The sequence below is a fragment of the Strongylocentrotus purpuratus genome, unplaced genomic scaffold (genome assembly GCF_000002235.5).
Source record: "Strongylocentrotus purpuratus isolate Spur 01 unplaced genomic scaffold, Spur_5.0 spur5_scaffold_13, whole genome shotgun sequence".
Lineage (NCBI taxonomy): Eukaryota > Metazoa > Echinodermata > Echinoidea > Camarodonta > Strongylocentrotidae > Strongylocentrotus > Strongylocentrotus purpuratus.
In genome coordinates this window covers 19,695,994-19,719,675 of record NW_022145598.1, presented here as the reverse complement: position 1 = coordinate 19,719,675, position 23,682 = coordinate 19,695,994, and the positions used below count along the sequence as shown (strand labels likewise).

Here is a 23,682-nt window from a genome sequence, read left to right as displayed (position 1 = left end):
TCTGATTGAGTCTTCAATGTACACATTTACACCTCTTGGGGTACATTTATCGCACCCCTCTGCTCCGGTGCGTTTAACAGACAATTTACAGAATACAAATTTGAAGGAGACAATTAGATAATAACCCCTTTCTCTATCTCTCTATCCCTCTCTTTCCCTTTCTCTCCATCTCTTCATTTCACTCCATACCCTTTTACCTATTTCTTTGGTACAGTGTTCACCCAATAAGCATTATAATAGTGTGTCTTGTATCCCAGGAATTATGGAGACATCAAAGAACAAATATTCCGGGGCAACATCACTGTTCTTTTGGTTGTTTTGAATTGGTAGACAGCAGGTGCAAATTGTCAAACTTCTTATCATAAATGGAAAACAAAAATTAATTGGTTACGACATCAGAAACTCGATAGAAAATTATCTACCTGGAGGACATATATTGTTTGCCTTCTATTACATGCATTGTTACTTATGAACCAAAGAATATCTCGTTTGCAATCTTGTCGTCTTAACAGTGCAATTCTACCTCGATGATACTTACATCACCGGATGAAATATACACTATAAAACCAAAGAGATACTTAAGACATTGCATATTTACCGATTCTCTTTTTATCTCTTTCTGTCTCTCTGTGTCTCTTCTTTCTTCTTTCCCCCATCAATTCTTCTTCTTCTTACTATTATTATTGTTATTATTCTTTGTTCTTCATCTTTTGTTCTTCATCTTTTCTTCTTTTTATTTTCTTCTCCCTCGTTATGTATATACGTGTGCATGTGTGTTTGTGTGTGATGTGGGTGTGTGTGTGTGTGTCATGTTCTTCCACTCTCCCATTCCCTTTTCACGAAAACTTCTCTCTCTCTCTCTCTCTCTCTCTCTATCTATTTATCTATCTATTTCTCCTTTCTATTATTCTATCCTTCATTATTTATATTTTTTGTTCCATTTTCTCATTGCCCTTTCATCCTCTCTCCTCTCTATCTCTCTCGCTCGCTCACATGAACAACCTAATGCAGTATGAAGAGGCATGGTACTGTATTGTCGAATGTATACTGATGCTTTTGATTTGAATACAATTATCTTATTATATTGATTTCATCTCACTGCACGAGTTAACGCGAATTCGTTTGTAGTATTTCAGCTACCGGCCTACAATCCAGGCCTATGCGCAGAAGATTCCTGCATAAAGTGGCTCCATTATCATTTCGGTTTAATCATCATATCCACCGAATATTCATGAAGGATATACTCATCAATCATCCACAATCTTTATCCTCATCCACATCCCTGGATTCATTTACAAAATTGTCTATTCCAATGAATACCAATCGTTCAGTTTCATAAAACATTAATTAAGAATGGCCTGGCTTCGAGGGGAAGTGAGTTTCATCTCTCAATTAAATATACATCGCTGGACAGAGTCTTACACTGATATTGATGTTTGTTGCTTAGCCTTGCGTTTATTGAGGTTTTCCCAATTTTCTCTATCAACAAGGATTCTTTTGTCACTGTAAGTTTAACAATATTTCAATATATTGAAGAACAATCACTGCCATTACTCCATGAACGTATATATATATATATATATATATATATAAATATACATACATAAGTTAACAACTGAAATATTCATACAAAGTTTTGTAATTCGCTATATACGTGAAAGAAATGTGAAAAATTTAAGCTTAATTACATGGAAAACTAATCAACAAAGGCCATAATTCAACCATTAACCATTCATTATTGAGCTACGAAAAACGCACAAAAACATTCTCAAATTGACATTACAAATATATATATATATATATATATATATATATATATATATATATATTATATATATATAACAAATATATATATATTTGTTCATTATTATCAACCATTATTCTCTCAATTCCATTTCGCAATGTTTCTTTTCCGCGAGAATTGCTAAAGCTGTTTGTACGCGTTAAAATTTCCTCATTAAAGACGATGCCTTCCACCCAACTTCGAGACGTGCATGGCGAACACAATAACATCAATTAAAATGGAATAAGTTCAGAGTCATTGACTTTGTGATGCTATTGTGACACAATAGACGTAGAGATCGGTTGTAAATTTGGAATTGTTTAACAGCTGGGAAGAACAGACGTCGACCGGTATTAAATTACCCCTATTAGCAGAGTCGCGGAATTATTAATGAGAGATGCACGCTTGCTGTATTCTTGGTAATGTCTGGGGTGCCAATAAAGGATGTGAAATATGATCTGTACCTCAATTAAAATCAAATTTGGAATCCACGTATATTCTTGGTAGTTTCAAATCGTTACCTTCGGTTGATTACACCGCGAATTATGAAACTCTTTGTCATCTGCTAAGTGTGATGATGACTTCCATATTAGTTATCTAAAAATAGCCATAATAATCTTTCCAAGCGGAACATGTGAATTTTATTTAAGAATGCAGTTTTATTCTGTATTGCATTTATAAAGCTGCATGTATTCAGTAGGCATTTCTACGATTAACCCAAAGAGAGGAAGAGACAGGATATTAAAGAGAGTATTATGACATACATGTAGTTCCTTGACAATTGCACCCTACGTTTACAACGAATTAAAGCCCAGACCCAATCGCAGCGTGAATTATAATAATGCTTAGATAGTATTCAATTTGACATGATTGAGCGAGAGATATGTCTCTGCACGCCCCCCCCCCCCCCCCCCCAGCTGCACCCACCAGCGGAAGTGCGCATGGAAGACAAAATCTAAGCAACATATGCTACACGTGGATAATAGGAATACTGAGCATTTCGTCGTAAAAGGAAAATATGCACTTTTCATTTCAAAACATACAAAAATATACAGTTATCAAAATGTCGATACTTTGGTATAAAAATTATGATAGATTTATTTGTCTTGATATAGGAGTTGAATAGTCGAGCATTTAGCAACACAGTACAAAACGTATACCTACAAAAGTTTCATTGTATCGATTGTACAATGAACATTGTCTCAGACGTAATTATATTTAAAATATATAATATCTGTTTCACGTATATCTCGTGCGTGCTTTTTTGTAATACATGGCATATATTAGAAAATGATAGAGCAGAAACAAAGGCACCATGAAACACGATTTAGACAGTCCTCAAGAATTGATATGACACTGTAGTTCATAGAATGTTATTATTATTATATTAACATTCAAACATGATTATTCCGTATATATAGTCCCATACCATGTACCTTAACGCGCGACCATCATACATTGAGTGCGTTTTCATACTTGTACAAGGCATTGGTCATATTGATTGGGGTTAGACTCCAGGTCATACATTGCTAACACATCAACATTGGAAGACAAATATCATAAGGTGGGAAGCTTTAACCTTAGAATAGAATGTAGGTTACACAATTATATTCGATAGTGTACCGCATATGTATTCATCTTACGTTAAAAATATTCTTTTGAAAACTCCTATATATCAGAAGACTCCATGATACCATTGCAATAATGATATCCGAAGCACTTGTATGTTAAAATGACACTAAACTACACAAATAGTTGACAACTCCTTTGTTGAATTGCGCTAGACTGTGAATAATTCCTCTTGCATGGCTGGGTGGGATCTGGTTAAATATAACGATAGAGGAAGCTACAGCATATTATGTTCCACCAGACCCATCTGTACAAAGAGTTTGGCCATCTTGGTTCAGTTGGGTACGGCAAGGTGTATATTCTTTTGTCGGTACTTGCCTAACATAACGGTATTCGCCATTGTGTGCCCAACTCGAACCGTGTTGGCCAAACTCTCCTAATCAACGGCTCTGTATTCTACCGTAGCCAGGTGGGTCTTTCCCCATATAAATTGTATATATCACGTTTAATATATAGTAACTAAGAAGTCATTTAACAACACAAAAAATAAAAGAAATGTGTTATACTATATAAATTACGTTACAGTATAATCAGTCAAAAATATCATATGCTTCCATAAACCTAAGCGTAGCTGAATTAATCACATTGAAAATACAAAATAATAAAAACAATTAGAATCGATCGATTGTGGTTTATTGGCCTTTGTAAGTTCCAAACCCATCGACCTGGAGAAAGCGACAACTTGTCACAATTCAAAGTATAAAAAGACATCCTTCTTAATCAGCCAAAACGGATAACAGAAATGTTTTGATAATTGTAACCATCCATCATTTAGTGCTGACAAAAGTTGATACAGATGCAGAAACCATTGTATTCTTATTACATAAATAGATTAATGAAATAAAATTATATCGGATTTTATGTACCCCGTTTACAAACACCAGGAAACTTAAACGCAAGTTTTTATATCATAAAAAGAGTTTAAATGTCATATTGAAAAAAATCGCACGATATGAACAAATAACTATATCGATAATAATAATGAATTGAAGAGACATTGTCAATTTGACCCTGTTTCAATATTTCTTATAACAAGTTTCTTTTAATGAAAAGAATATGTAGAAAAACATATCCGATATCGTATTGCACTCTATGAAAGTCACGATCCTTCTTGCAGAATATTATTCAAAGCTATATTATTTTGCTTATTAGGTTTTCACAGCTTTCACCATCTTCAATTATTTCTTTCTCGCATCTGCAATCAACATGAGGAACGTATTATATTTACATAAAAGGATATATGTTATTTCACTTTTAGATATTAGTTAGATTTTTTTTAAAAAAAATAAATAAAAAACGAAAGACAACGGGTTTCGATTATTGATAGCAATAAGGAACAATGAGATCCCCACATGATTCGTTCCGGTCTTAGCAGGAGAAAAGAAAACAGATTGAGCGAACGTGATTATAAACAGCATAGTTATATTGATAGTCTAAAGCATCAACCAATCCTCACCATCAACCGACCCCCCCCCCCCCCCCTTCCCCCTGAAGCAGGGAGATAACCGACAGCAATTTGTTTCCTTCCAGTAAGCTAGTACCTTGCGTTAGAAGGTTTAGACATCTTCAACTTTTAGCTGGAAGTTTTGCTCCTCATATACATAGTTATACATGTTTTTTGCTTCTTCAATCCCATGCAAATGCGTCATAACTGGCAACTGGAAATGGCATCATTCACGGGTGTTGCTTTCCCGCCTCCTGTCGCTCACAATTTTTGAAGATAGAGGGCCGAGATGGCCGGTAGAAGGATCTCCACACGATGATCTAGCTATAACAGTGTCCTTGGAGAGGGAACTGTCTGTGTTTTGAGCATCTCTTACACGATAGTATGCGTCTTCTTGTTCGTGCTTCAGAACGGACAGGACTAAGACATAAGTTAGTGATTACATAATCGTATCTCTCAATAACGCTACGTGAATTAATCTCTTAATTACCAATAATGATAATGATGAAATTAATAATAATATTGTTGGAAGATCCCCCAAGCAAAGTGGTCTCAAATCGCTCCTATAATATTACACCGGCTTTAGCTAGGCTACCAATTCCACAGCCTTCTTGGAAATCCTTCAATAGGTTACCATTTAAGGCCTGGGTTGAGAGTGGCAAATATAGATTAAGGGCTTGTCAAATGATACCGGGTCTCGAACCCACGACCATTGCTTCTCCAGTCAAGTGTGTAAATCTCTCAACCATTTTGTTATAATTTCATGTTGTCCATGAAGAATGTTCATGGTTAATACATGATAAGCGTATGAAAATAAACGATTTGGACGACTTTACTACTTCAGTTCATGATTCCAGCTTTGCTCAGTTTTATAAATAAGTTTCTGAGTAGTCGGGCAATCCATCGGTTTCCTTACTGAGGGCGTATTTGGGCGCTTCTGAATAAGGTGGCGGAGGGCAGGAATAGTCGAGGGCGCTATTTACTTGTCCGTCTCTCCCCTGTCCTTGCTCCAGTGCAGTTGGCCCTCCAGGTTGGCCGATGAATGACTTTCGTTTGCAGCAGAAAATACAGCAGAGGCAGGTCAAGATGACTGACGTTGCCAGTCCGAGAGCGATCCAGAAGCTGAGCTCTGGAAGATCAGAAAGAAAGCAGAATATAGGAATCACTTATTAAAAGTGCGGGTTATTATACTACGAAGAGAAAACGATCAGGACAAAACTATTATAATCGCTATACTTAGGTGTAAAACTCAAAGCACAGCGGGAGAGCAGTGGTCTCGTAACCAGGAATTCCTGGGTTCGAAACCAATTGGAAATAGTAATTCCCTTTGGTAAGGCATTTATCCATATCATCAAGTTTCTTGTGGAGACTTACAGCCATGCGTCCCCTAGCCGCATACTTAAAAACAGACACAATCACGTTAGTATAAGCACTGGACGTAACAATTTCCTTCAATTTTGTTTTCACAAAGAATAGTCTGCTAATGATTTCATTCATACAATCCTCGGATTTTAATTATATTTGAAATTACTACCATAACTCCATATTGTGACAGCTGTAAGATTAACAATAGAATCATTATAATATGATGTTCCGATTCACTGCATTGCAAAAGGTGGCACAGTTATTAGGTGTATACCAGTTTTGGAAACGCCCCCCCCCCCCTCCCCCTCTCAAAGAAATTAAATGGAAGCTCTTATTACTAATCATGTGAAAGAATATATTTTGACTAATACGTGATGGTCCAAATTTTGCCGGGAAACCACCTATTAATTGATATATTTAGTAATTTATCATATCTATCCGGCCTGGATAGATATCGCGTAGTCCCATATGCAGCTTTCTGTGTACAATGCTTGTAACTTTACCAAGACTGGGCCTAATTTCTTAACATTTTGGTGATCCCAGAACCTTGCAGTACACACCAGTACTTATATGCTAGATGATCAAACTTTTCTGATCGATTCCACAACGTTTCTTTCACAATGCAATCGCATGACCAGAACTGATCTATACCTTTAATGCACATTTGAAATGATGTTTATCCAAGTGTGCCGAACTGTACATGTATCTCTTTGCCGTTCTTTTTTCCTTCTTCCAACTAAACCCATCAAAACAAATATGGAACCTATTAAGTGAGATGGATTATAGCTCTCTTTTCATGGCATAATCATTGCTTTGATTATTATCATTAGAAAGTGTGTTTATTCCTCTTTAAAAATACCATATTCGTTATGATTCTGCAGCCATAACGTGAGCAGTACATCATAATATATATCAGCATTACAAATCAATCATAGCTTACCAACAGAATGAAACGAGTAGGACGACGACTGCTGCTCATCTGTAAGAAGAAACAAATTCGTGTTAAGGTTGGATCCAAGTCACTTCTTCACCACATCAATTAATACCCAAGTCGAGAACATGCCCTGAAGATATTCAAGAATGGGTCTCGTTTACACACAAGGAAATGCTTTTTCAGTAATAGAGTAGTTGGATCCAAGTCACTTCTTCACAATATCAAGCAACACCTACACTCGGGGACATTCTCTTAAAATATTGAAGAAAAAGTCTCGCGTTTAGACAGTGGGACATGCTTTTTTCAAGCTTCAAAGTGGTGTTCGACTGGAAAGGTCTTCCCCAAGAATTAATAGACTCAAACTTCATCGATACTTTCAAAGCAAGATAGAGTATTAACGTTGGTAGTCTGAGCTTTTAAATCTATTACGATCAAAACCGTCTCTACCTATGTGCAAAATAAAGACACTGATTTCCCATCGATTTGAGATTCCAGAACCCTGAAGATAAAAAAGGATCTACTTCTACTTGCTTTACTTTGATGATGGTGATGATGATGATGATGATGATGATGATGATGATGATAATGTCATCAGGTGCACAGTCACGATGATGGACGGGAAAGTTTAGAGGTCCTCTCTTTTGTTGGAAATTAAACCTTGTAAAAAACCACCCATTTGGCGTATTGATGGTATTTATTATGGTCTGTTATGTTGTTATGTTGATGGTAGCATGGATATGGTTCATTTTGCCATTGGAGACCAATTTTCCTTGTGTGGGAGTTTTTGTTTTTACTACAAAATGATAAATTAGAATCTAAATCTAAATCTGAATCTGAATCGGGTTACTGTTCGTAGCAAATCTCATGGTTTAATGAATTTCTTGCTAATTTGGTCGACCCAAATACCGAAATAGACTAGAATATTGCTTTGTTCTTCTGTTGTGGTAAACGTTAACATAAATGAATACGGTATGGAAAAAGAAGAGTTTATCTCAGGTAATTGTTATGTTGGATAGAGGATCAAAACAGATCGCTACATGAAGGTTAAGATTCATCCAATACCGTAGAAATCAATAGTGAATAATGAATTAATTACCGGAGGTAGGTCTCCTTATTACTCCACAACGTTTGACAAGTTCAGATATTAAACTGATCTTAAAAGAAAAATTATGGTACGGCCAGGCTTGCTTTTAGATCTACATGCACATGTAGTTGTTTTTTTGTCACGAAAAGTCACTGGCTAGCATAGCACAATATGCACACAAAAGGGTTAGTCATGCGATTACATTTTGCGAGATATTGTCTGGCTGTAAGTGGATTCTGTATTATGTAAAAAATAACTGTGCATTGTGAGATTTTGGAACCATCCTATTGAGTAAATCTTGCTGAAAATTTTAATTCAGTGAAAAATGTTGTACGCGTATTAAAGTACATGGGACTGGAAACACATTTCATCAAAACGTCGCTGTTTTCACGGAGTGACGGTAGTGAACAAAAATTGCATTCACTTTGCGTGACGATTTTCCTCACTACCGTCACTTCGTGAAAACCAGGACGAAAATTTGTCTGAATTCTTGAATAATTATCTATCATATGTGATATATACGTGGGTATTGTGGAAGGACAATTAAATTGTTCATGTTTAATTGAATACTATGATATTGTTCCACACAGGAGTTTGGTTAATTAGGTTGATTATGTAGTGTAAAGAAAATGACTGTGCTTTATGAGGTTTTGAAATCATATTGAGCAAATCTTGCTTGAAATTCCCATTCATAGAAATATCCTCATGCGTATGTCAGCACAAGGGACTGTAAAATACGTTTCATCAAACTTTGTGTGAATCATCATCATCTTCATTGTCATCATCATCATCATTATGTATTAATAGCAGTATAACGAGAAGGAGAAGAAGTACTAGTAGTAGAAGTAGTAGTATTCATTGTGGTGCTAGTAGTATTAATAGTAGTGGTGGGAGTAGTAGAAGTAGAAGTAGTAGTAGTAGTAGTAGTAGTAGTAGTAGTAGTAGATTAGAAGTAGTAGTAGTAGTAGTAGTAATAGTAGTAGTAGTAGTAGTAGTAGTAGTAGTAGTAGTAGTAGTAGATTAGTAGTAGTAGTAGTAGTAGTAGTAGTAGATTAGTAGTAGTAGTAGTAGTAGTAGTAGTAGTAGTAGTAGATTAGTAGTAGTAGTAGTAGTAGTAGTAGTGGTAGTAGTAGTAGTAGTAGTAGTAGTAGTTGTAGTAGTAGTAGTAGTAGTAGTAGTAGCAGCAGCAGTAGTAGTAGCAGCAGCAGTAGGTGTAGTAGTAGTAGTAGTAGATTAGTAGTAGTAGTAGTAGTAGTAGAAGTAGTAGATTAGTAGTAGTAGTAGTAGTAGTAGTAGTAGTAGTAGTAGTAGTAGTTGTAGTAGTAGTAGTAGTAGTAGTAGTAGTAGTAGTAGTAGTAGTGGTAGTAGTAGTAGTAGTAGTAGTAGTAGTAGTAGTAGTTGATTAGTAGTAGTAGTAGTAGTAGTAGTAGTAGTAGTATTAGTAGTAGTAGTAGCTTCTCGTTGTTATCAATATTTCAAGTATATCTTTTTCACTTACCCTCATTATCTTGGGCTGTAGTGACTCTCCTACTGATGTACATGAACACAACCGCAAGAATTAATATTATCTTCTCAGATTCCATACTGAATCTATACTGCCACGTGATCACCGTCGCCTAATAGTATCAAAGTGTCATCAAAATTTATTTCCTCCTTCTTCCGCCGGTCTTCGGCTATAACATGTAATGCTTTGAAAATGAATAAAAGAAAAGATGATATTACTTAAAACTCAAAATATTTGATAATTGGATTGTCATAGTATTCGTCTTTTTGGACCCACACGGGCGTTGGGTTGAAATATAGGAGTTTTAACTATACAAGATATGGTTATGAAGCTAAATCCTGTTTATGCATCGGTTGCATTTTCATAATGGCTGCCTATTCGAACGTATTGTTAAGAAGTGCATCGTACCATAGGCAGCAAACACTGAAAGGGGTCGAGTTAATCAGGTTTTCTTTATTTAATATCATTTAATTTCTGTTATCCCCCCCCCCCCTCTCTCTCTCTCTCTCTCTCCTATATACGTGTACATAAAACGTTGTATAAATAAAATTAAGTTGTGTAATCATGAAAGTCAAGTGGCTTTAAATAGCAAATGGTGTGTTGAGAGTTATTCCCTTTGAAATAAAACTATTTTAAAAGTCTATTCACCATTCTAAAATTATCTTCAATAGGATGGAGAAAAAGGAAGACAGACTAGTATCCTCCCTCAATGTCTTCAAAAGGAGAATAAAATTAGTAATATTAAATACTTATAATTCTTAATTTACTTATTCTATGATCATGCTTTTTTCCCCACTTTTGTTTTTTATCATTTTGTTATGCTTCTCTGTAATCTTTTTGTTTATGTATACATTTATCATGCTTGTTTGTTAGTTTATTTTTCGGTGGCAGCACGAATCGGTTTTTTGCCTTTTTAAGCTGTCTCCTCATTTATGCATTTTAATTTCGTGATCCGTTTGATAGACTTTGTTAATGTGTTTTTTTTTATTGATGAATTAAATAAATGTCAGCTTTAAACAACTGGTAGAAGAAAGGGGAGAGAAAATATACTTTAGTAACAGGAATTTACAAGTATTCTTCCCAGCATAATTCGACTGTATGTCTATACGCCTAAGGCCATTATGATAATGAAAGTATATGATGTGTGATTAATTGGTCAATTGTAAACATACCAATGCCGTATGTTATTACCTAAATAAATATTCCTATAATGCAATGGCGGATGCGGAAGGGAACATAATAAACACCCCTTCCCCCTGAAAAGCAAATTCATCATACCTTTATAATTATACATAATGTAGAAAAATATTTTAAAAACGTGCCCCTCCCCCTCCACCTTTCTGCTGCAAATATACATTCCTTTTTTGGAAGTGGTGTTTTCTTGTCAGAGAATTTTTGGGTTTATGCTACTAGGCTACTCCCTCCCTGGTGCAGAAAATCTATACAAAATCTATTTTGTACCTTATGACATTATTCCTTCCTTTTTCTCTTTTTGGAGGGGGTATTTGTGGACATATATTTTTTTTTCGACTTATGCCACTCCCCCCCCCCCCTCCTTCCGGCCACAAAATACGGGATCCGCCTCTGTTTTCTCATTGGAATATTATTTTCAAATGACATGATAAGCCACCAGATGTAAGCCTTATGGTACGTGCATATTTTCATTTCCTCATGTTGCTTTGGACGCATAATGTACAAATACACTCGAAAAAAAAAAATTATTAAACAGAATCCATTTCTGCTTACGGTTTTTGTTGATTTAGGTCAAACAATGCGTTTAGGTATTGCAAAAGTAGTGCTTTTGGAGGTAAGGGGCAAGTTCAGGATTATATAAAAGGGGAAGCACAAAGCTAAAAAGATCATCTACCAAGAAAAGGAAACAAAAGGTTATCAGATATATCAAGTGCCATTCTGGTTTTTTATGTACAAAGAGTATGGTTATTACCTGGCATCCATTTAACTCTCTTTATATCTTATGACTGTTTTGCATTCGCTGCTCTCTTGCTTTGTCCTTGCCGAATAATTATAATTAACATAATGTTAATAATAATAATGATAAATCGTAATAATAATTATTAGTATATTTATTAAAATACTTCCCAGCTTATATGCACAAAGGAAGAGTGACACGGGCCATTTTTCCCGGCCAAACCTCTTAAAGAAGAAAAACAAGAACAAGAATAAGAATATTCTTCTACTTCTCCTTCTTCTCGCTAGGGCCGGCACAACTAAGATTTCCAATCTTTAACGCCGGTCCTCCCTCGACCTGTTCTCTATCTTGTACCTTTTCTACTCTGTATTTATATACTAAATATTTATATATTGTTATACCTTGTTTTGTATTGTATCGTTTGGTTTGGTTTGATTTCACTGAATACTTAAATTATGTATACGGTATATAATTATTATAACACATTTAAAAACAAGAACAAGAGCTAATACAGATAAAGCACAGGAACAAGAACACGAAGATTTGGACATCATTGTTTACTTTTTTTCAAGGCCTAGATTTGTTGTTTGGTAACGAAGCTATTACTGAAAATCCCCTATATCCATTTAGTCTTACCTTTTTCAGGTACTAAACAGCTCTCATTCCTCTCTCGATCTGGACATCATTCGAATCCCGATGTCAATTATGTCGGATATACCTATCGTAGATGTCAGGTAACACAGATGTCCATGGCGGCCTTATTAACTCATCAAGTAATGTGGTCTAGTACTGAAAACTGACGTCACTATTGAGCATATGTCATAACTATCGCACGCATTCAACGATATTCAATTGAGTTGTGTTTGTTTTGGCGCTCTATGGGTTGTTTCCCTGTGCAGTTTGGTATATTCCCGTTTTCTGTGAATGGTGTATGGTACAGACGGGACCACTTGAAGCCCTCGAAATAAATCAGTGACTTTGCACGATTTCTTTTGTTGTTCGATTGTATTTTGGGATCCTTGTACGGATAAGGTCTGGTGGTTTCCTTGAATTAGAATTTACCTCGCGATTACAAACTGGGTAGTTTTTATGAAAAGGTGAAATTTGGTGAAACTCCAGCGTAGTGGAGTGCGTCATTTGCTATAATTGCGATCAATAACATTTCCCGCATTGACTGGACTCCGAGCTCCAGTTATATCATACGATAATACCATAGTTCGTTTATCAGGGATTATTAGATTTGTTTGCTTAAAGGTAAAGACCAGTATTGGAAACGCCCCAATTTCAAAAAATGAAATGGAAGCTCTCATTACCGATCATGTGAAAGAATATGTTTTGACCGTACATGATGATAAAAAATTTGCCGGGAAACCGCCTACTAATTCATATATTTGGTAAATTTGTTTCTCTCATGGTCTGTGAGAGATATAGGGTAGTCCCATATACATCTTTCTGTGTATAGTGCTTGTAACTTTACGAAGAATGGGCCAAATTTCTTATCATTTTGATGATTCCAGAACCTTGCAGATGCTAGATGCTAGATGCTAGATGATCAACCTTTTCTGATCGATTCCACAACGTTTCTTTCACATGCAATCGCATGACCATAACTGGTCTTTACCTTTAAGAAAAGGTCAAAAGTATGGATCGATGTGGAGTGGTATCTGATTTACTTACCCTTTTTCTGTCTTGGTTATTGCTAATTTATACATTGAACATCAAAACGTTTCTAAATATGCCATTAGATACATCGATGTGATGCATATATCCAATATTTTATAAAAGAATAACTGATGGCGTATCAACAAATAAATGATCGACTTCAGAATTGTATTGTCGATTGTGTCGCGTTACGGAGGGTAGGTATAATTGCCTACGTCATTCGTAGGAATGCGGAAATTCATTTTTTACGTAATGTCTAAAAATACAAAACTAAATTATGATATGCTTTCCTCTTTTATGCGTTATGTATTATTCAATGCTCTGATTCGCCTTAATCATCGGCCATTCACTTGGTCTTTATAAACCCCATTTTCTATTTATCCCCTGTCCCGATCCCTGCCTTCTCTCTTCCTCTGTACAGTCCCCTCCTTTGTTTGCCTGTATCTATACACTTCTCTCGATCTCAATCTCTCTTTCTCGTTCTTTTTCTCTCCCTTTTTCTTGCTCTCTCTCTCTCTCTCTCTCTCTCTCTTTCATTTCCTATCTAGGTCCGACTTTATTTGATTCTATTACGCCCACTCGCGCCTTCCCCGATCAATGCACCCCCATCCTCTCTCTCTCTCTCTCTCTCTCTCTCTCTGTTTCTCCCAATCCTCACCTGACCGATGCGTTCTTCTCTCTCATTCTCCCTCTCTCTCCCATTGATTTTCCAGCACTTATGATTTATCCCTCTCTTCGTCTTTTATCTACTCTCTTCTCTCTTATCCTTTTCATCCTCTCCCTCGTCACTCTTCCTCTATTTGCCCCTCTCTCTCTCTCTCTCTCTCTCCCCTCCCTTCTGCTGTCTTTCTCTCTCTTTTTTCTCACTGATTGTGCATGTATTCTCTTCTTTTGTTCTCACACTCTTTATCTCTTTGTCCTTATCTCTCTCTCCCTTCCTTCTGTCTATCTCACTCACTCTCTTTCTCCATCATCTCTCTCTCTCTCTCTCTCTCTCTCTCCTCCTCCTCCTCCTCTCCACTATTAACTCAATTAAGCTTCTCTAAAAAGATATACCTGACAACTTAGGCGTTTATTTGTGTAAATCTGTCTTTTCTTATCTCATTTAAATGTTTGTAAAGGAAAATATATTTATATACGTTACGTCACGGTTAAAATGCAATATTAGTAAACAGGAAATACGTGCAAAAATAAAAAAAACACGGCTGTGACATTTTGTATTGAAGTGGGAAAATAAAATTCCAGTAAACTAGTTATCTCACATGAAACAGATTGCCTTCATAATAACTCTATGTTCGGATGCTTAGAGTTACTTTAAACATTTGAATCATTTTATTGCCACATAACATGTGTGAAGTCTCCGAAATGTGAATTTGCTTGCAGTGTTCTTTTACCAGATTGAATCGAGTGGATCAATTCGACGATTCGAGAACATGATAATATGTATATTTTATTTATACGTTTTCATTTTCAAAATATATATTTATTCATCATGATATATATATATACCTTACCGCGTCATTAAACAGACATATGTAGTTAGAAATGAGTCATTAAGTAGACATCGTCATTAGCAGGACATTTTCATGGCCTGTTAACGATTGAACAACAGCATATCCAGTATTCTTGACCATTTCAGTAATTCATTTAACTTAATTCAATAAGAGGTCTTATTAAAGATGTGATAAGATCCTTTATTCCATTTTCTTAATGTTAAAATCTTTACTACAAATCGTTAAATACTTCAGCTTTGACGCCTCTGACCCCTAGCCCAGTGACCCGGAAGAGAGATCCAGCGGTATCTTGAACTTTCAGCTGCTCGTCACTCAGCGAAAGTTTTGATGACGTCACATAGAGTTCGTCAAGATTGGCTCCGCCCCAGCAACAACTCGTTATGACATCGGTGGGTAGCTGTACCATTCTTATCTTCTCACCTGAGGGACAACGAATGTGACAAAAAGATCATAGGATAAGAACAGTGCCTCAGAATTACACAAAACAGAGATGTGCATTTGTTGTAGGGTCCATGATAATGTGGTAAATGTTGATATCAACCTCCCAGCCGGCAGAAGAAATCATTGTCAGTATGTAGATAGAAAGATAAATGGATGGATTAATAGTAATTGCAAAGACTTTAAAACAAAATCAGCCAATGGAAATTTCAATAGCCATTTGCATCAACTATTATACTGTAGTCGGTGCAATATAAGACTGAAATGGCTCTTGAGTTGATTTTTCGGAAGTCTTTACTATCGTGATATATATAGATAGATAGATAAATGGGTGGATAGATAGATAAATGGGTGGATAGATAGATAGATATATAGATAGATGGATAGATAGATGGATAGATGGATAGATAGATAGATGGATGGATAGATAGAATGGTAGATAGATGGATGGATAGATAGACAGATAGATAAATGGGTGGATAAATAGATAAATGGGTGGATAGATAGATATATAGATAGATGGATAGATAGATGGATAGATGGATAGATAGATAGATGGATGGATAGATAGAATGATAGATAGATGGATGGATAGATAGACAGATAGATAAATGGGTGGATAAATAGATAAATGGGTGGATAGATAGATATATAGATAGATGGATAGATAGATGGATAGATGGATAGATAGATAGATGGATGGATAGATAGACAGATAAATAGATGGATGGATAGATAGACAGATAGATAAATGGGTGGATAAATAGATAAATGGGTGGATAGGTAGATAATTAATATATTATATATAGATAGATATATGGATAGATGGATAGATAGATAGATAGATAGATGGATGGATAGATATATATATATATATATAGATAGATAGATGGATAGATAGATAGATGGATGGATAGATAGATAGATAGATAGATAGATAAATATATATATATATATATATATGGATATATTGATAGATGGGTAGATGGATAAATAGATAGATTAATATGGATAGATGTAATTGATAGAATGATATGTGGATAAATAGATAGATAGATAGATATATGGATAGATCGAAAGATGGAAGATAGAGAGATAGATGAAAATATAGATATATAAAAGGATGAAAATATAGATATATAAAAGGACAGATGAATAGATGAAAAGATGGATAGATGGATAGAAAGATAGATGGATAGATACATCGATGGAAAGATAAATAAGTAGATAGATAACGAAAATATTCACCAGTTATCGGGTTGTATCTCTTGACAGCTGCTCCAAAGAAGTGAGCAACCCACAGCATACCCTCGCTGTCTATACACATCCCATCCGGAATTCCCTCCGACTCGGGAATAGTTATAATTCGTCTTCGGTTAGCTGGATAAAATGAGAAATATTCAGACAATCCCATTGTATATTACTTGTGTACAGGTCCTATTATCCTGGTGATAATTAGATTGATAAAGGTAGCATTAATATTCATGTTTAAATTTTTGACAGAAATTGTTCAAAAGTAGTTTAATAGATATAATACCTAGATACTGTATATTCACATAATTTATTGTTATTTTCATATTTTCATCATTTTTTCTGTTATTGATAGTAATAATAACATTACGAGTAGTAGAAGTATTATTATCAGACTATCAGTAGTGGTAGTAGTGGTGGTAAAAAGGAGTTGTAGTATCATCATCATCACCACCACCATCACAACCATCATCATCATCATCATCATCATAATCATCATCATCATCATCATCATCATCATCATCATCATCATCATCATCATTATCAACGGTAATAATTTGCGTAACCTGTGCCTAAGAGGGGCAATGCGCCGCGACTGAATTACGAGATCCTGAATAAATACTCAAATAAATAGTTAGATATATACACAAAATAATGAATAAACGGATACATTATGAATACAGAAATAAATTGGGAGAAAAGAGAAATTTATAAATAAGTGAATAAATTAATGAAATAAAGAAAGAAGGAAACAAGTAAATAAAGGTTACGCTCAATAATAAATCCCTCACCTATTGTGCCATTGACAATGTCGTAATCGAAAGCATCTACTCCACGCGCCAAAGAATCAATGTAATACATGGTCTTGTTATCTGCGGTCCACGCCATACCATTTGATAAACCAACCTGAAAACAAACAAGCAAAGGAATTAAAAAGTTGATCTGATGACAGAGAATATGTATATGGGCTTACTGACGAAAAATAATCTACAATGTATACCATATGCAGGGCCCGCGCTACGTTTTTCAAAGTGTGCGTGTGGGGGGGGGGGGGGGGGCTTAAGTATTACGATCAGGTAGAGTGTAATATTAGCATGGGGTTCGCCCCCGTAAACTCAGGGGTTTAAGCAGGCCGGGGCGGCGGAGCGTCGTTGAAAGTGTGGGGGGGGGGGCACCTACATATTTTTTAGACATTGGTATACACCCCTACATTGTGATAACATTATCAGGGATGATTTCATTGTTTCTTCCTTTACATGGCTCAAGGTACTGCTTATAAAGCATCATACACGTACTTTGCAGTTGAGAGTGATGGTATGAAAATCTATTTGCGAGCGAACGAAGCGAGCAATCATTCTCAAATTTGTGAGGTCGCAGTGCGATAATATTATATATTATAAAGAGGAAAAGACAATCCTGGTGGTGTCTTAAGCACAATCTAGTCATGAAAGACTGAAGAGATCTTTGATAAGAAACATAATTATATCAAATTTAAATGCGAGCGAGCGTAGCGAGCCAGCCTTGGGTGAAATTAAAGAAAAGTTGCTCTTTTTCGCTTGATATTATAGGAGCACATTTCAGGGGGAAAGGAAAAGGGGGCATTTATACCAAGGTAAATGGACGCTTATTAGGACAAAAAGAGCACATGTCATAGTAAATTGAGGGGAACAAGGGGAATTACCAGAGGCAAAAATATGGGACTCCTCGCACTTAATAAGGGGCACTCATCAGAGATGGAAAAGGGCACCTTTGACAAAGGAAAGGGGCAATTATCACAAGGACAAAAGCACTTATTAGAAAGGATAAGAGGCAAGTGTCAACATAAAAGGGGCATTTATCAGACATCGAATGGGGCACTTATTACATAGTAAAAGGTGCACCTCTCAATTTGAATAAGGGCACTCATCAGAGATGACAAGGGGCACTTAATAGAATGAAAAGAGGGCATACAAAGGAAAAGAGAAATTTGTCAAAATATAAGGAATATCTCTCAGAATTGAACAGAGGCAATTATAAGAGGTGAAGGTGCATTTCTTGTACCTGAAAATGGGCACTAAACTGAGATGAATAGGGGCACTTGTAATAAATTAAAGGGACACTTATAACGAAGGAAAACGGGCATCTAAGAGATTTTAATAGAAGTGGCATTATGAGAAAGGGAAGTGACCCTTATTAAAAAAGAAAAGAGGCTTTATCAGAAAGGAAAAGGGCACTTATTACAAAGAAAAAGGTCACACGTGTCACAATAAAAGGAGGTACTTATCTGAGGTGAGAAATGGCACTTATTAAAAAAGAAAAAGGCACTTGTTAAAGTAAAATGAGCACCTCTCAGATTTGAATAGGGGCAATTATCATAAGTGAAGGGGGCACTTAATTATCAGAGGTGGTAAGAGGCTCTTTTAAGAACGTGGAACGTACAACTATTATAAATAAATGGGGGCACTTATCTGAAGTAAAAGGGGGCACTTTAGCTATGTAAAAAGGGGCCCTCTAGGGGTACCTAAAAAGTGTGGGGGACACTGTGCAATTACTCACGGCTTTGGCAAAATTTGTGCGTGAGATTTTTTTTTTTTTTGGTGAGTCCGGGACGCAAAAACACAACTTAGCGCGACCCTTTCCGTTATATATTGCTCAACAAAACAAATCTGCCACAAATATGTGACACTAATAACGAAGTGCATGCGAGGAATTTTGTTTCGTTAAATTCGCATATATGCGCAGATTGAAATAAGCAGATTTATTGAATCCACAAACTGCCGAATTCGGAAGCTTTGCCGATATGCTTGACGATGCCTCCGTGTTTTTACTTCTTGTACTTCCTATTGTTTCGCGCTTTTTTGCTGAATTAGGTATGCCCTTTTGCGCATTTGGTAAATGTGGTCTCGCATTTAGCAGGGAATTTTTTATTTTTTATTTTTTGCTGGGGCTTTGGTTGGTATCTCTCTATTTCTCTTTAACATCCTTTTTTTTTTTTAAGTATGGGGGCTCGAGCCCTCTATACCCCGCCGTAGCGCGGGTCTAGATATGGACTATCTATTATGATTTAATCAAGTTAGAATATGTTGATTGATGTACTATTACCAGTCTCTTTTTATGTAACAGATTATATCATGCTTTGTGTAATTTTGAATAAAATGAACTGAACTGGACTGAACTAATGAGGTAAACGAGTGTGGACTTACATCTTGTAGGTTTGTAGTCAGAGTCTTATCTGGATGAAGACAATAAAGTGACGCCAAACCAGGCAGGACACTTTCATTCAGACCAGGGGGTAAACTCTTGAATCCCATCGTACCTGCATACACACGAGAAAATTGAAATACATACAGACGCTTAGTTTGAGAATGCATGGGGCTTTTGTTTCCCTATTTTATTAATTGCACCACGTATCTCAAGGTTCAAATTTAGCACCGTCATGAGATTGATTATAAAAAAGTCCTGAGATTCTATCAAGAATAAATCATAGCGTAACAGTCATTTCATGAAAAGAGGTAAGAAAAAAATGATTCAGTAGTTATTGGTAACAGTCGAGTGTGTATATGCATGGGGTTATTCGTTTTCTTTTTCTTGCAGACTTACCGACCCAGAATCTCCCGGCCGCGTCGCACTTGGCATCATTGAATCTCGTTTCCGCCCTGTCCTTCTCAACTTCAACCAGCGTATCGATCTTTCCTGTCTCCCAGTCGAGAAACCCTATCGCATGAGCCGCTGCAACCAGAGTACGCCCGCTACGAGTGGGTACGACGGCACCGACCTGTTGACCTATGACCAGAGCAAAGGTCATGGTGGAGGAATAAATAAGCAAGTTCAAGGTGTTTGGTCATTTGGGGTCCCATACACACGGAGAGGTCGCTTATTTTTCATTTATTTTTTAATTTCATTTCCAGGAACATAAAGGAGTATAACAATAACAATGAATACAAGAAAACGAATTGCAATAATAAATACAATAACAGGGGAAAAAGCCATAACTGCCTGAGGATTACAAACAAAATCTGAGTTTCTATAGGAGGCTCTCCTCATTTATAGTTGATGGTACGATACATAACTATACACAGATAAACATAAATGACATGAGATATAAATATGATCAATTACAAATAAGATGCAAAAGATAAATCATGAGATGATAAATATAAAATAATCATATGTTGTTCAGGGCGTAAAATCGAGAAGAAAAAAAGAGTTCCCTGGGTGTCAATCTTGTTTAAAGGCGTTGTCAATTGGTGACGTAGTGCAAAATAACTCACGAAGAGCCTTATATCTCCGAGGGAATGGACGAAGAAGAAGCCAAAGAAAAGGCTCACGTGAAAGTTATTTGGGCTATCAAACGCAGCTTTTTCGATCTTTACTCCAACTTCTTGCAGCAGAACGTGTACCTTGGAGGAGCTGACATCAATCGTGAAATTATGTCTGATCTCACGGAAAAAGTAAACAAAAATGGCATGAATCTTCGGAAAGCAGTGCAAAGAGTCTTAGCAAGACACGGTCCGCAACTCGAGGGCTTATTCCAGCAGTATCAGGATGAGAATGACGATGATAGCGAAGAGGAGACGGAGAGTTCAGATGGGAGCGACAACTAAGGCTTGAAATCACCTTTACAAAAAGCTCTTCGTAGACAATAATATATATTACAAATTTACTCTAGTTCAACATGTTGTACATCAATCGACCTTTCTGAGTTTAAACGTGCATACCTGTACGGGTCATAAAAATAAAGAAAACTTTGCTATATGTTTTATGTTTTGAAAATATTTATACTTATACACTATGGCCCGAATTCACAAAGCAAGGTTTGAGCTCAAACCTCCTTTTGTTTCGCCAAACCTCCTTTTGTTCTTTACAAACCAGGTTTGTAAAAAACACGTAAAACGCGTCATATGACGTACGAAAACCAAGGTTTGAGCTCAAACCTCCTTTGTGAATTCGGGCCTTTATGTTTGCTGTACAATTTACAGTTGTTACATATTCACGATAAAATAATATAGTATTGTGACTTAGGTTCTATTTCTGTAGTTACAAATGCTTTATATATTTTATCTCTGTTCCCTTGTAACATAACTAAATTGTAATTGTTATATTTGTCTTTAAATCTGTTTTGCATGAAGTTGTACACATTGATACGGAAACAAATCAAATAAAATAAAGTAAAATTTCTGTACTACATAGTGTTTTACTTCATTGATGTGTGTATTCTACGTCAGAATAGTCGTACAACATACAAAGTATGTCCAGAATGATGTTTTGAGAGAGTTCAAACACAGCCATGAATATATCAAAGTGTTGTGTGAAAGTCCAAAGTCTGTTGAGAGGTTCATAAAGTCAATGCACTATCAATAAGAAACAACTGTACTATTGCTGAAAAGAGGTAGGCATAATTCAGATACAAAATACACGTATACCTATACAAAAATTCAATACCCTGTACACATATGCTACAATACGCTTCCTCGTGTTGCCATGCGAGGATCACAGTATGGGAAAAATCCCTTTTCCTTTATTTACTTGATCGAACAATAGATATTGACAACGGCCTACAAAATTCTATTGACCTGACCTACAACGGCGTTGTAAACATTCCTCAGAAAGTCAATCACAAAGTATATAGAAGGAAATTCAAAGAGTCAAAATTCCATAGACACGCATGTTAAAAGTCAGTTCCAAAATGAAGATACCTATCCAGTATTCATAAAGTCACAATAGACACGCTTGTTTATAAGTCCGTTTTTCTCGAAAATAGACTATGGCAAAACTGTTGTACACGATTCAATTAGAAATAGTTGATAAGTACGAACACAAAGGCCCGAATTCACAAAGCAAGGTTTGAGCTCAAACCTTGCTTTGTGAATTCGGGCCATATTGTGTACAAAACTACAAACCCTATGGCCGTCCCCATACTCACTGCTTAATAGTTAGGTCTTATTTTGTGCGTATTTGTACCCAGGTTGTAGAGTAATCAATACATGTACTTTTAAGAATGCTATCAGTTGCCTGATGATCGCTTGCAAGGCGTGCAACTCGGAGTTGCAACTATGTCCCTTTAGTCTCCCTTACTCAATAATATATATATATATATATATATATATAATATATATAGTTGGGATAACAAAATAACTTGTTTGTGGTAAATGAGAAGCTTATGATATTGGTAGATGATATCTCGATCAACAAACATTGACCTGCAGTGTCTTTCATGCTCATAGCCAAATTGTGATGCTCATCTCAATGCTTCTAAGCTAAGTATTGGTCATTCAATTCTCAGTGCTTGCTATCTTACTTCCAGCATATAATGTGTTACAACATAAATACCCACACCCCTGTATACGTACCGAGGATAAGACACAACTCAAATAAATAGTAGCCTAGCTATGATGATATTGTTAGATTGCATGATGTCTCATGCTCACCTATCTTGACTTCCATGGTCTTCCCCGTCTCAGGATTGTATCTGTAGACGATCTGTCCTAAGATATCGACATAGAGAAGGGTTCCTGAAGCTGGGTCCCAATGCGGTCCTTCCAAAAGATAGCCGACATTCTTCTGAACGACTTCGACAGACATTGTATAGGCACGTCAGACCACGGCTAGATTGAACTTTGAAGATGTATGCTCCTGACTCAAATGACACAATATAATAACACGTTCGACGTCTTAATTGCTCGTTGGCAAACGTACAGTGTATAATTTATCGTACATTTAGTGCGAGTGTTTTGCCATTGACGTGGAAAAGAGGGTCGCAATGCACTGGCGAGGTTGACTGGGCATTAAGCATCCAATTATTTAACGAGTATTGTTATGATATTGCGTCGGATTTATATGAAAACCATGTATTGTAAAGTTCTCAACTGTGAATTGTTATTGTTTTTTGTTAGGCCTGTGGTGTTACACACAATAGACACAAAATAATTGGGAGCTTCGCAGAGGGTAGTCCAGAATCTGCACGGTCCTTTATAATTTCCCTTACACACTTGATTCAAGCCGTCGAAGATGGCGTATTGTTATGATATTGCGTCGGATTTATATGAAAACCATGTATTGTAAAGTTCTCAACTGTGAATTGTTATTGTTTTTTGTTAGGCCTGTGGTGTTACACACAATAGACACAAAATAATTGGGAGCTTCGCAGAGGGTAGTCCAGAATCTG

At 36.2% G+C, this 23,682-nt stretch overlaps 2 protein-coding genes across 2 annotated transcripts; both read right to left on the bottom strand.

The window, feature by feature from the left end:
- Window positions 1–2,853: 2,853 nt before the first annotated feature.
- Window positions 2,854–12,636, bottom strand: LOC105444778. The gene is made up of 4 exons (XM_011679472.2): window positions 12,310–12,636; window positions 9,738–9,927; window positions 7,162–7,200; window positions 2,854–5,985 (listed from the first exon to the last, which is right to left on the bottom strand). The coding sequence occupies exons 2-4, from the start codon at window positions 9,820–9,822 to the stop codon at window positions 5,726–5,728; spliced, it is 384 nt and encodes a 127-aa protein (XP_011677774.1). The 5' UTR covers window positions 9,823–9,927; window positions 12,310–12,636; the 3' UTR covers window positions 2,854–5,725.
- Window positions 12,637–14,388: 1,752 nt separating this feature from the next.
- Window positions 14,389–23,447, bottom strand: LOC576326 (regucalcin). Its single transcript, XM_776645.5, has 6 exons — window positions 22,946–23,447; window positions 20,118–20,300; window positions 19,721–19,833; window positions 17,330–17,444; window positions 16,536–16,667; window positions 14,389–15,269 (listed from the first exon to the last, which is right to left on the bottom strand). The coding sequence occupies exons 1-6, from the start codon at window positions 23,097–23,099 to the stop codon at window positions 15,061–15,063; spliced, it is 906 nt and encodes a 301-aa protein (XP_781738.3). The 5' UTR covers window positions 23,100–23,447; the 3' UTR covers window positions 14,389–15,060.
- Window positions 23,448–23,682: the final 235 nt, after the last annotated feature.

Excerpts from the sequence above, each read along its gene's own strand:
- LOC105444778 (XM_011679472.2), bottom strand. The coding sequence starts at position 9,822 with ATGGAATCTGAGAAGATAATATTAATTCTTGCGGTTGTGTTCATGTAC. Across the intron at positions 7,201-9,737 it reads TACAGCCCAAGATAATGAGG|ATGAGCAGCAGTCGTCGTCC; the intron begins GTAAGTGAAAAA and ends TTCTTCTTACAG. Across the intron at positions 5,986-7,161 it reads CTACTCGTTTCATTCTGTTG|AGCTCAGCTTCTGGATCGCT; the intron begins GTAAGCTATGAT and ends CTGATCTTCCAG.
- LOC576326 (XM_776645.5), bottom strand. The coding sequence starts at position 23,099 with ATGTCTGTCGAAGTCGTTCAGAAGAATGTCGGCTATCTTTTGGAAGGA. Across the intron at positions 20,301-22,945 it reads GACCATGGAAGTCAAGATAG|GTCAACAGGTCGGTGCCGTC; the intron begins GTGAGCATGAGA and ends CTCTGGTCATAG. Across the intron at positions 19,834-20,117 it reads GGCCGGGAGATTCTGGGTCG|GTACGATGGGATTCAAGAGT; the intron begins GTAAGTCTGCAA and ends GTGTGTATGCAG.